This window comes from Erythrolamprus reginae, chromosome 1, assembly GCF_031021105.1.
Source record: "Erythrolamprus reginae isolate rEryReg1 chromosome 1, rEryReg1.hap1, whole genome shotgun sequence".
NCBI classification, from domain to species: Eukaryota; Metazoa; Chordata; class Lepidosauria; order Squamata; family Dipsadidae; genus Erythrolamprus; species Erythrolamprus reginae.
Genome location: NC_091950.1, coordinates 273,563,125 through 273,575,554, shown reverse-complemented (window position 1 = coordinate 273,575,554; position 12,430 = coordinate 273,563,125). Strand labels below are relative to the sequence as shown.

At 41.6% G+C, this 12,430-nt stretch overlaps 2 protein-coding genes across 3 annotated transcripts; both read right to left on the bottom strand.

Moving 5' to 3' along the window:
- Positions 1-211: 211 nt before the first annotated feature.
- PTP4A1 (protein tyrosine phosphatase 4A1) lies at positions 212-5,592 on the bottom strand. Of its 2 annotated transcripts, none has more exons than XM_070733032.1 (5): positions 5,488-5,592; positions 5,005-5,097; positions 2,855-2,985; positions 1,939-2,013; positions 212-1,485 (listed from the first exon to the last, which is right to left on the bottom strand). In XM_070733032.1, exons 1-5 carry the CDS (start codon positions 5,590-5,592, stop codon positions 1,368-1,370), a joined length of 522 nt encoding a protein of 173 aa, XP_070589133.1. In that variant the 3' UTR covers positions 212-1,367. The 2 variants fall into 2 exon arrangements, with proteins under 2 accessions (XP_070589133.1, XP_070589134.1); XM_070733033.1 differs by having other exon boundaries at positions 212-1,481.
- Positions 5,593-5,952: 360 nt separating this feature from the next.
- LOC139156889 (uncharacterized) lies at positions 5,953-11,828 on the bottom strand. The gene is made up of 2 exons (XM_070733034.1): positions 11,461-11,828; positions 5,953-6,048 (listed from the first exon to the last, which is right to left on the bottom strand). Exons 1-2 carry the CDS (start codon positions 11,497-11,499, stop codon positions 5,953-5,955), a joined length of 135 nt encoding a protein of 44 aa, XP_070589135.1. The 5' UTR covers positions 11,500-11,828.
- Positions 11,829-12,430: the final 602 nt, after the last annotated feature.

Below are 12,430 nucleotides of genomic sequence, written 5' to 3'. Positions count from 1 at the left end.
CTTAAGTGGAAATACAGGAGATTTTGCATTACAAAAAGAATGCATATAAAAACATTCAATTTAGGAGAATTAATGTCTTTCTCAAATTATGTTTCCCCTTTGAAGAACTTTAGAGCAAAATTTTGATAGAAGTCTATTTTCTCATTACCAAAAAAAAAAAAAAAAACAACCCCAACCCCCCCACACAACCTCTTCCCAAAAATGAAGCGAATTGCAATGCAGGTTTGACTTTATTTAGATATTTGAGCTCTCGCACTAAATTTTACAAGCTGGTGAACACTGGCAAATTATTTCCCCCACAGTACTATAACCACACATTCCCAAGACAGTATAAATATATGGTTGAACATTGATACACATCACCATTTTATCAATTACATAACAAATTATCAAGTATCCAAATATTAAGTTACGCAGCTCAAAAGGCATACAAAATATTAGAGATCCACCAAATTCATGGTAGAAACTCAAGAAAAAACAAAATCACCTTCAACAAAGCAATAGTTGGTAAACTTCCAATAAGTACATTAAAAGAAATTACAAGATCTTCAGAAATATGATTAAGAATTTTCAGCTACAATAAAGCATTTCTACATTAAAAATATATTTACTAAAGTAAAGGGCATATTCTATACTTCCTGCACAAGACAAAAGGCAACATTTTACTAGAAATATTAGTCCCCTCCCATTCTTTTATAGGCCTTCTAAAGTCGCACATTGTGCCAATATATATTTATTTAACTGTAAGGCTTTTTGTCTGGAGTCATTAAAAGACTTGTGTGCTTCTGTACAGCGTGACATATTACTTTTCCATTAATAACCAGAGAACGTTTTGTGAAAGAGGGTTTAAGTAATAAAAGTTTAGACACCAAAACTGACTAAGTCAGTAAATTGTGTGCAAATCCTGATAATCATTATAGTGTGACTGTGGGAGACAAACAGTGAATAGGCAGATTACTCTATGGAGCCCTATCCACCAAATCAGAAGACAGTTAGGAAAAGGGCAAATGTCCATATAGTTGTAGTTATTAGGGTTATTACACTGTGGTATACAGAGTGTATTGGGCATTTGGCACCTAATCTCTATACATGTTCTGATATAACTATTGGGACTTCAAGGAAAAAAAACTGAACTACATGATTAAGGATAGTTTAATGATACATACAGTAAGACATTTTAAAAGGCCATGTACATTTGTTATCTAAACAGATCATCTAAACAAAGTTGCTCCCCTGCCAACATTGTGGCCTACACCTATAGAAGCTTCATGTAATCTAGTTAGACATACATGTAGTTTTCCCATGTAACCTGCCCAATTCTAGTTTTAGTCTTCTATTTCCAAAGCAGCAATCAAGCAGCTTTGTTTTTACTGAATACAACAGTTGTTACGATGACCATTTGAATCTTTAAAACGGAGGCGCATTTTGGGACGATATTTCTCCAAATAGAGAAGCTGCTTGCTGTTAAAAGCTCCACGTCGCTTCCTAAACAAAAGCACAGAATATATTAGTCACAAAATGATGTTCAAATGGAAACTTTATCCCTTGATACTTTCTGTTCAAGATAGCAGAATTGTTTTTTTATGGTCCATTTTAAGTTCCTTACCCAACTTTTACATCAAAGTATTTAGTTTACTAATCCTGCACTGCAATAAATTACAAAATATCTCTATATACTTCACTTCAGTAGATTATTTGAATTTGAATCTAATATCAGAACAATCCTATACTGGAAGAAAGGCAGCTGTCTCTGTCAGCAACTCATTCAGGCAGCCATGTCTCGAATTCAACAGACTATATGGCAGAATCCTAAGAAATGCTGAAGTTGAATGCTCTTCATTCTGAAACATGGCTCCTGAATCAAATCCAAAGGGACCATTCTGAAAATTATTTCAGAAAATCATTTGAATTAAGAAATGCGATAGTTTTAATACTTACTGTCTTATGAACTGCACCGCATCCTCATACTTCATTCCACATTCAATAAGTGCAAGGGCAACAAGCACAGGTGCCCTAGAAAAATTGGGGGGGGGGGGGAATATTGAAGTCTGTGTGTCTACCATTAACAAAGGATATCTTGTAAATAGGCTTCCCACAACATAGGGTTGTCTAACAAAGATGGAAAATACATTTCTGTTTCAAGAAGCTACTGCATCCAAAAATGTTTGACACATTTTAATATATTTTGGTAAAAGCAATATTTAGATTGTTAGAATTGCTTCGGATTTTGCATAAAACAAAATTCAGTTGGGGTAAGGAAAGCAAAGTGGATGCAGAATGCTCCCTTTCTTCTCTCAATAATGTCTATTACCAATGGGAGCTGCTATAGGAAGGAGAGAGAAAGAGAAATATATACTAGCCTTGTCTTTCAATTCTTCCCTTTCTCCACCATTACCATTAATTTTTGTCCCTAATCTTCTCCCCATTTCCAAAACCACTTCTGCCTATACAAACATCTGATGTTATTGCGTATTAGAAGGAACTACCCAACTGCTATTACAGACACAGAATAGTCCATACATAAACACTATTTCATATACCATTCCTAACCACTAATCAGGCCAAGTGGGCATGGTAAGATGACCCGATACTGGAGAACGACTAACATGCTATTAACCAGAATCTCAGTAATTTAAGGCAATCCAACTCTTATATTTGTGTATCCCAATGCAATTAAGCTTATATAATACTAATGGATTCAATTAATATATTTAGAAATCCAAGTCAAATTGATTAATAAAACCTATCAAAGGACAGGATTATAATTTTTTTTTTTGCCAATTCTATTTGCACAGAATTAGTCATAAATGTACTACAAAAGTATAATTTTTATGACCTCAAAGTTTCAATTTACCTTCCAAGACCAGCAACACAGTGTACAGCAATGCAACAGCCAGGCTCTTCACGAAATTTAACTTTCAGAAGATTTAGCCAATCATCAACAATCTGAAGAGATGGTGGTGCCCCATCATCAAAAGGCCAGTCCTGGAAAGAATGCATTAATTGTTTTAGGTTTCATATTTCTCAAAATTATAGATACAAGCTAATAAAAATTGTTATTTAAATTATGTTGGATAATGGTGCTTTATACATTACACTTCTGAGAAACTTCTATTATATGCCAGTGCTGCTCAGTCACAATTATAGATATTTCCATCTTACTTGTTTAGGGGGTTAGCCATTTGTCATGCATCCAGTAAGGCACAATATATAAAGTATATTAAGATCTACTCTAAACATGCTTTTAATTTATCATAGGCGTATGGCCACCCATCTCAGACAATATGACTTTGGATGGCATACAAAACAAACATAAAAACATTAAAAATAGTATTATAAAAGATCAATCTAGGCAGCCAGTTTGAATGGTTAACAAACCAGGCTAGAAATCAGGAGACTCTGAGTTCTAGTCCTGAGTTAGGTATGAAAGCCAGCTGGGTCACTTTGGGCCAGTGAGCCCGGCACTTGCAACAAAAACACTAGGAGGAAAAAAAATCCTGAGATATAAGGAAATTATAAACAATGGAGCCATCTAGTTGTTCTGCTGGCGTGTCTCAACCGCCCATAATTACAGGGTAATTAGTCCAGGAAGACACACACCACACGATAAAAGGAAAACCCAAAAGTTTTTATAAACAGAAAAACAGAAACAGCTCCCTTTTTAAATGTCAAAAGGATTTTCTGGTACACACAAGGCACAGGTTAAATGCAATCCAATTGCTCACCCAATAACTGAGAAATTGAGTCCAATTCTAAAGTCCAGAGAGTCCACACACACAATCCTAAAGAGCAAAAACCATTATCTTGACGAAACAATGAATCAGATAAACTGCCATGAGGCTAAAACACCAGGCTGCACTTTTATCTGTAGCACTAATTCCAGCAGCCCCACCCAACCACAGATGGCCTCATTTTCTCTTGTAATAATCCTTCAGTTGTTGTCTCCTATGCATCACTCTACGCATGCATGGATGTGTCATTAATTCTTGTTCAGAATCCAGGGATGATACAGATGACTGATCTCCTCCTGGGCTGTCTGCCAAACTCCCCTCTTCCCTGTCACTCTCGCTTCCTTGGTCAGAGGAGACTTCGTCGTCAGATTCTACTGGGAGCAAAACAGGCCTGCGGCATGTGGATGTCTCCCCCACCTCCACCTCCACATTCCTTGGGGCAGAAGCTGGGCCAGAGCTAACCACAACACTAGTCAACTAACCATTCCTTATGACAGTGATGGTGAACCTATGGCACACATGCCATTGGTGGCATGGGGAGCCTTATCTGAGTGCACGCGAGGCGTTGCCCTATGACAGCTGCAGCATGCATGCGCATGCTGGCCAGCTAATTTTCAGCCTTCCTTTTGGCCATTTTCACTCTCCCCAGGCTTCAGGAAAGCCTCCTGAAGCCTTGGGATGGTGAAAAACAGGTCAACGGGCCAAAGGGGGGAGATTGTGTGTATGCATGGGGGGACAACGTGGGAGTATTCTTTTAATACCCAAGCCCAAAAAAGTTTCCCATCACTATCTTATGATTCCCTAGGCCCAGATTCTTGACACAACCAAGTTTCAATGGATTTCTGAAAGGTCTGGAGAGATTTCAGGAGGGACTGAAGTCCACAAAGCAAACGCCACAGCAGAAAAAGCTATCTCCTGGGTTCTATCTTCCCATCCTACAGATAGGACCCACAATAGGACACTTCTGCCAGACCTGATGGAATGGGTGCAGGTAATTGGGAAGGTAGAGTGGCTCACCTTTTAACTTGTGATTGTGCAATACCATACCTGACAGCAACATTGCCCCACTGTAATTTCTTCATATTTTCATTCCAAGCTTGTACTATTTTCAGGCTGCACACTGTCTTTTAAGACTATAGCCTCTCATTCCCAGTAAGATTAGGTATTAATTCAAACATTAAACTTTAATACTCCAGATTAATGAATGCTGAATAACAAGGACTGCAATAAACTTCACAGGCTAGTATCTCAAACTGTTCAAGAAGCTACTCACCAAAACTTGAATGCCTTCTTTTTCTAATGGAGCAGTGTCATAAGTGGCTTCACATACTCTTACTATTGTAGTTACTCCATACTTTTTAAGTTCCTAAAAGAAAATCAGAGTTATGTCTTTAACTGAATCAACTATGCTAATGTTTATGATTTTAGTACTATACTTGGTAAGAAGTTAACAGTTTATCATACAGTGATTTGTTTCGCAGAGTATCTCATTTTTACCACTACAGTAAATCACAATATAACCCTCCATGCAGCTTGAGCTGCCTTTATGCAGCCTCACCTTGTTGTTTAAATGTATTTAAATGCACCCTATGAATGAACCACTGGACAACCATAAACAAATCTGAACGATTTTTTACCTGACCAAACAGAAAGATGCTGAAGCCAACTTAAGGAACTGAAATGTACGTTTTAGGAGACCACTATAATTTTAAAAGTTAAAATCACAGAATAAATCAGCATTCTGGACACTGCTTACCTCTATGAACTTGTTTAAAGTTGCATTGGTTGGATTATGAGTGATAAGGAATCTCATGTTCTTGTAGGTGATTTCCACAGGAGCTGGGCGGTTCATTCGGGCCATGGTTTTATTTAGTTAAAATGTGCAATGGCTGACAGTTTTTTGTTTTTGTTTTTAAAAAAATCCTAACTGATTAATGGAGAAATTAAAATCTACTTCACAAAAAGCCACTAAAAGTTTCCAGTGCCAACAAATATGAAGTTGGGAGGAAAAGGGAATGAAATGAACCTCCTAAACAAGAAGCAGCAAATCTTCAATCTTGTAATACTGAGGCAAAAAGAAAGGCAGTGCACCGAGGTTACCCCATCCAGGTCAGAACTCCTTTGTAAAATGCGCTGCCAATTTCAATCCAATACTTCTGCTTATTGTGGTAACCACTCTTTAAGGGGGCTTCTTGGTGGAGCAGTAATCAATTTCTACAGTTCACTTGTCTGCATAAAGGCCGTGCTGTGCCTGGCAGTAGTCCCCACTGCCCTTCAGAAACTCCATAAATGTGTGACCGAGAACACCACAGAACTGCTGCAAAGAGAAAAAGGAACAGTGGTCAATGGCTAAAGATACACTTTCCAAGTGTCTAAGTGTTAAATAAACATGCAAGAGTCAGGAAATATAGCTGTTATATATGTTCTGAATTTTCAAACAAACTAACTGAAATAACCCCACAACTTCATTAAGTATTAATCACACTGCATGTTTTAAGATAACCTACATTTACTGAGGCAATAGGCAATAATGAGCAAGCCCCAGGCCCCAGAATTCCCTCTACAGCCCACACTAGAGTATATCAAGATTGCACAGTAAACGTTTAATGGCAGAATTTCAGCAGCATGAGTTTTCTAACCAAAAATGGGGAAACGGAGATGGAGGCACGAGACCCTTGGACAAAGAAGAGTTCACATTCCCACTCTTAAATCATAACAAAGAAAATTCAGTTCTGTCCTTTTGAAAGGCCTCCTACAGTTCACCAATTGGTTGGCACAGTAAATTGTTGCTGTTAAGCATAGTTCATGGCTTGTTTTTAACCAAGATTGAAACATTGAGTGAGTAATAGAAGTAACATTCAGGCTAATAGTTCTTACTTTTTCTATTTCTCAAGGAGGGGGCAAACCTCACTGAACAATATTCAAAATAATATTTAAATTTAATATTTCTGATGCACAAAAGCAGTCTTGCTTCTAGCAGCCAGCAGAAGAGAACAATTTATTACATGTACCCAGAACAAAGCTTGTACATTAAAGATCAGTACTCCCCTTCAGAGTTGGAAAAACAATTTACTAGTACCATTTATTCTATTTTCCTTTAACTCTTCAGATTGCAGCAAACATCCTAAATTAGAAAACAGGGACTAATAATCGCAATGGGATTGCAGGTTCTCATTTAATGTGGGGCATTAAAAGAAACATAGCAACAGTCTAAGCAGAATGTCACCTTTTTTGGACTTTAATACACTATGCTAAGCATGATGCAACCTGTTTGATGAAAGACCTGGCAGACCAATGGTTTAACATAAAGACGTAAAAATGTTCATAAAAACAGAATGTTATCTATCTTAGGTATTGATAACATACTACCACATATTATGACATAAATACTATTGTTTCACAAGGTTTCACCGCTATTCTAAGAGGAGCCAATAAATAGCAGATTCCAAGAAATAAACAAAAATAGTAAGGAAGTAGATTGGTGTGCATCTTATTGAGCAAGAAAATTAAATCTATCCCAAGCAAATCAAGAATACAAACACTGAAATGAAAGGTCAGGCAAAATAGATTTTTTTACACAGATATGAAAATAGAGCCCGGAAGATGTTCAGACGATAAAAAGTATTCTGAAAAGACGTACACTAGGTACTCATCAGAGGGAGCAAGATAAATAATTCAGCAATATTATGACAGAACAATGTACACATTTTACTGGGAATGCCTGTGCACATAGAATCAAAGTAATAAAGATGGTTCACACATTAATTAGCAATCAAAAGCAGTTAAGTTAAGTGAGATACTACATATTAAAAGTGTTAAAAATGACTATTGGCAAAGGTACCATGTTTCAGATACATATTAAGAATGTTCTGGAAGGAAAAAAAACCCTCTTATTTTAAGTATTTCAGTAAAATATATATATTTACAGCTGATATATTTAAACCAAAGCAGCATTTTACTAATGCTCTTTTTGTACAGAATGCTCCACAGTTCTAGACTTTTGAGCAAGATAGTTTCAATCCAGGGTTTGAATAAAGCACTTTGGGCCAGTCACTAACTCATTCCAAACACAATGCTCAAAAAAATAAAGAGAACACTCAAATAACACATCCTAGATCCGGATGAATGAAATATTCTCATTGAATACTTTCTTTGTACAAAGTTGAATGTGCTGACAACAAAATGAAATTGATTGTCAATTAGTGTTGCTTCAGTTTGATTTCAATGAAGTTTGATTTATTTGGAGTTATGTTCTGTTGTTTAAGTATCCCATTTATTTTTTTGAGCAGTATATATGTAAAAGGGACCTGTGCTGCTCCTCTTTCATACTGTTGTCATATAAAGCCAGTTTAATCAAGTGGTTAAGGTACTACTAAGCTACAAATTTAGAGATCATGAGTTCTAGTCCCACTTTAAGCATGAAAACTAGCTGGATGACTTGGGTCAGTCACTCTCTTATCCTAACCTGCCTCAGAGGGTTGTTGTGGGAAAACAGCAAGATGGATTGTTAAGCATGTTTGCCACCTTAAATTATTTACATAAGTAATTTATATAAATAAAGGTTTAGTATAAAGTTGATGGGAAGCAGTTCTTCAGAAATCTTTTCATGCAATAACTGTTGAGCAGTTTATGTCCTGGCATAAAATTAAACTAGAAAGAGGGGGAGAGGATTTTTATAAGTAGCATTTGACATATCACTAATAAAGAAAAAAACAAAATAGTTGAATATAGCAAGATGGGGAAGAATTTGAATAATACAATTGGTCAAAACATCTACAGTACTACCAATCTCTGCTAATTTAACCTTTCACTTAACATCTTGCTCCCAATGATCATTTGCATAAACTCACTTCCTCTTAAAAAAAATCCCCACCAAACAGGTTAAATCTGTTTCTGTGCTTTGGCTGGTTTTACAAAATACTCTTACCATCAGTACTCTTATATTTATAAAAGGCTGAGTGGTGTATTTCATTTGAACTTCCGGAGTTCAAGAACTTCAGAATCCTTTGGGAGTTGGGCTGCATATAAATATGTTTAATAAATAAACAAACAAACTTCATTAGAGTGCATATCCTTACAGAGCATTTGACAGGAGGAACCTGCTCCAGGAGAAGTCCCATATTTACTTTGGAGAACAGAACCACTGGTTTGAGACTTAAAGTATGTTCACTGTAGAAAACTAGTGCCATGTTTCCAAGGTAGTAAAGTTCCAGATAAGTTGCTCTTGTAGCCAACTCAAACCCTTCAAAAATACTGTAAACATTTTCAGGTACATAGTACTGTAGCATGTCTCTAACTTAAAAACATACTGCAGCAATCTTCATGGAAGATGCCTGGATAATAATTATACCATCCGGCAGAAAAGGTCCCTGTTCAAAATGGCACAAGAGAAATAAGGATCACCTATAGGACCAGGAAAGTACACAATACATTTAAGAAAAAATGGAAGAGAAACAGACTAACAAGGACTAAAAGCAGAACATATTGTTGCCAGAATTTTTGCAGTTATAAAATATATACCTCCTCCCTTATTAAAAGTTTGGGTACCACTGTAAAATAAGTATCTTTTACAGACTTTGGAATTTCCAACCTATATAATATATTGTAATTTGAAATAATTAGATTGCAGCTAATTCTTTCCTCTTGACTAATTATGAATTGATATTCTTTCGCTAAGTGACATCGATTGAAATATTACCATAAGGCTTTTGCAATATTTAGATGCAGCCTGAATTAATGTCAAGCAGCTGAGCATTGAATTATAGCTCTGAACCCCCCAGTTGAAAGAACCCAGGAAAAAAAATCATTTGAGAAGACTGAAATATCTTTTAAATGACAGCCTACTATGACCTCTACCTTAGGGGAAGAAAATACAATACTCTTTAACACACATTAATAAAGTGCCTCACTGCCTTTTCGAAGTCTCTCACAAAAGGAAGTAATTCCACATGTCAAGATTAAAATGCTGAAGCGATTAAAAATCCTTGGAAACAAAGCTGCCTTTCCCACCAACAGGCAGGAGGGGAGGTTTGAAAGCTGCCTTTTCCTCCCGTATTCCTTCGACTTCTTCTGTAACGCGGCCTATATACTGTGCCGACATCCCATCGATTTAGGAGGGGGCACTAGACCTAGTCCCTTCCCATCCCCCGCTGCGAGGAAAGCTCAGCGCGCCAGGCAGCAGTTTATGAATGGAAGGAGCGACCCGTTATCTGCAGGCAGGAGGCGCGTGAAGGGAAAAAGGCCACGCAGCCCGCCAAATGTCTTCCCGGCTCTCTCGCCTCGGCCTCCGCCCCCGCCCCTCTTCGTGACTCACTCGGCGGTAGCGCAATAGCCCTTAAGCTCTCCACCACACGCGGCAGGCCAGGAGGGGCGGCCGCCGGCCAGGCAGCGCGGCGCGAACAAGTCTTAACTTGTTTCCCAAGTGGAAGATTACTCCGTTTTCCCTTCTCCCCCCTTTCCTGGCCCACGCGTGGCCAAAGCGTTTGGGCTCGTCAACGGGAGGAGATCGGGGCCACCCAGCACCACTCGAATGGTACAAAAGGACGGGGACCGCCCTAGGACAGGGTCGGCTATAACGAGAAGCCCCCTCTCCCCCCAAAAAAGTCAACCCGGCTCTCGGAGAGGGCACAAACTCAAGAATTCCCTTCATTGCTACCCATTTTCACGCTCCCAAAAACTCTCCCACCCCAAGATCGGACAGCCACGAGGCATTTTCTCTCTCTTTCTCTGCTCTCCTCCCCCCTCCCATTCCCGATCAAAGGATCCCGAAGAAACCCCTTCCTTCTTTCTCCTCCTCAGCAACACATACGTGTCGGCTCCACATCTCTCTCCCCTTTTTCCCCCAGGCGTAGTCGATCCAAAGCAGTTCAAACCCGGTTTTAAGCGCGGGAGTTTCCTGCTGTTCCGAATGAGCACACAAAGGAATCCGAAACTCACTCGAGCTTGGCGGACCGGGAGATTGTGGGGAGGGTGGTGGTGGAGAAGGAAGGGAGGAGGAGTGCTTTTCATTCAGATCAGGTTCGTTCTTACCTTCCTTACATTGTTCGCCGTTGTTGGGGGGGCGGGGGGGTACAAGGAGAAAGGGAGGGAGGCAGGGAGGGCCAGGTCCGAAATGCCGGGCAGGGCTGGAGCACTTCTCGTAGTGACCACGTGCTCGGGCCGGTTGCGACGCTTCCCTCCCACCCCCAAAAGGCTGCAAATGTGGGCTGGAGGTGGGAGAGCTACACAACCATACACCTCCCCGCTTCGTTTCCTAGCAGCGGTCCTAAGGCCGGCAATTGACTGGCGTGTGTGTGTTATTTCCTCCCCCCCTTCTCAGCTTCTCCCCAGCCCTTCTTTCGCCAGACAGCGGCGTCTCCCTCCCGCCCAGACACTCCCTTGCTACCCCCTCCGGCGTCCCCGTCTCCTCGCTTGCCACGTCCCACATCTCCCGACTACAGCCCGAGGAGGGGGTGGGTGGGAGAGAAGCTCGCAGCGGCCGTTTCTTCCCGCTGGTGGCGAAGGGAAGGAAAAGGGAGTCGCGGGCGCGGGAAACGGCCAGCCAACGACCACTTAAGTTTTAACAACGCGTGACCGGCGGGAAGGACGGCAGCCGGGTCGGGCTCGTCTGCCTGCCTTCGGCCGGCGCGGAGACCCAGCGAACAAAAGAGGCAAACATGGAGGGAGGGGGAAGGAGAGACGGATATTAGCGCAGGGTTGGCAAGCCCGGGAAAGGGGCCGTTTTACTCACAGGAATATGGTTACTCATTGAAGACTGTAGCCTGATCATACAGCCTCGGTGCTGAGGGCGCCACCGCCGGGGGCAGGAGGAGCTAAGCCGGAGGGAACTGGAGAAGGAGGCGGCGGCGGAGGTGGTGCCGGAGCAGGGCGGCGGCGATGGACCATACAGGGCGCGGAGCAGCCGGGGAGAGAGAGAGAGAGCGAGAGAGAGTCGGGGATGCCAGAAGAAGGCGAAAAGAGGAGGAGCTCCGGCCGCTGGCGACGAAGCTGTTGCTAACGCGGCACTGACGGCAGAAAGAAAAAGCGGCTGGAGGAGGGAGGGGGGCCAGAGGCGGAGGAAGGGCGCTTCCGTTCGTTCGCGCAAGGCAAGTAGGGGGACGGGGGCGGGCAGAGATGTCTTAAGCACCGCCTTGCACTCTTCCAGCGCTCAATCGTGCGACGCCCCGCCCCTTAGCGTGACGCCTTCAAAGGTCGGCCGCCAAGCGTCACAAACGCCTCTTGCCGAATGGCACCTCTCCCGGCCAATCGGAGGGCTCGGGCCAGTTGAGCCGATATGGCCAGGCGTGTGGCAGTGGGCGGGCAGCTGAGGATGCGGGGTGGGGGGGGAGAGGGAAGAAGGCCAAAGAAGAATGCTAGAAAGGCGCGAATTGAGGGCGGGGCGAAGGAAAGGCGGAGAAAGCCGGTGGAAACCGGTTCAGAGAAAGTCGGCTAAATAGCCGTGGCCGGTCAAGCTCGCAGACAGACGGGGTGGGTGGGGCAAGCCGTAGCCTCGCTCCCATTGGTCGGCTGCTGCTGCTATTCCTTCGACTCTGGTCCTCTTGTTGCACTTCTGAAAGGCAACCAGAATTCTTCCGCGAAGGAATCTTAACTTGATGGGTTGTCGCTTTGAGATGGTTCCAGAAGCAGTAGTCGTGATAGCCTTTTGTAATGCAGTGCTACTTACAAGCCGACCTGTAAAGTAGCATCACTTCGGGATAGAG

Coding starts and splice junctions, on each gene's coding strand:
- PTP4A1 (XM_070733033.1), bottom strand. CDS start 5,592: ATGGCCCGAATGAACCGCCCAGCTCCTGTGGAAATCACCTACAAGAAC. Junction 2,014..2,854: donor TGTGTTGCTGGTCTTGGAAG/GTAAATTGAAAC, acceptor CAATTTTTCTAG/GGCACCTGTGCTTGTTGCCC. Junction 1,482..1,938: donor GCGGTGCAGTTCATAAGACA/GTAAGTATTAAA, acceptor TTGTTTAGGAAG/CGACGTGGAGCTTTTAACAG.
- LOC139156889 (XM_070733034.1), bottom strand. CDS start 11,499: ATGATCAGGCTACAGTCTTCAATGAGTAACCATATTCCT. Junction 6,049..11,460: donor CAATGAGTAACCATATTCCT/GTGAGTAAAACG, acceptor TTCTCTTTGCAG/CAGTTCTGTGGTGTTCTCGG.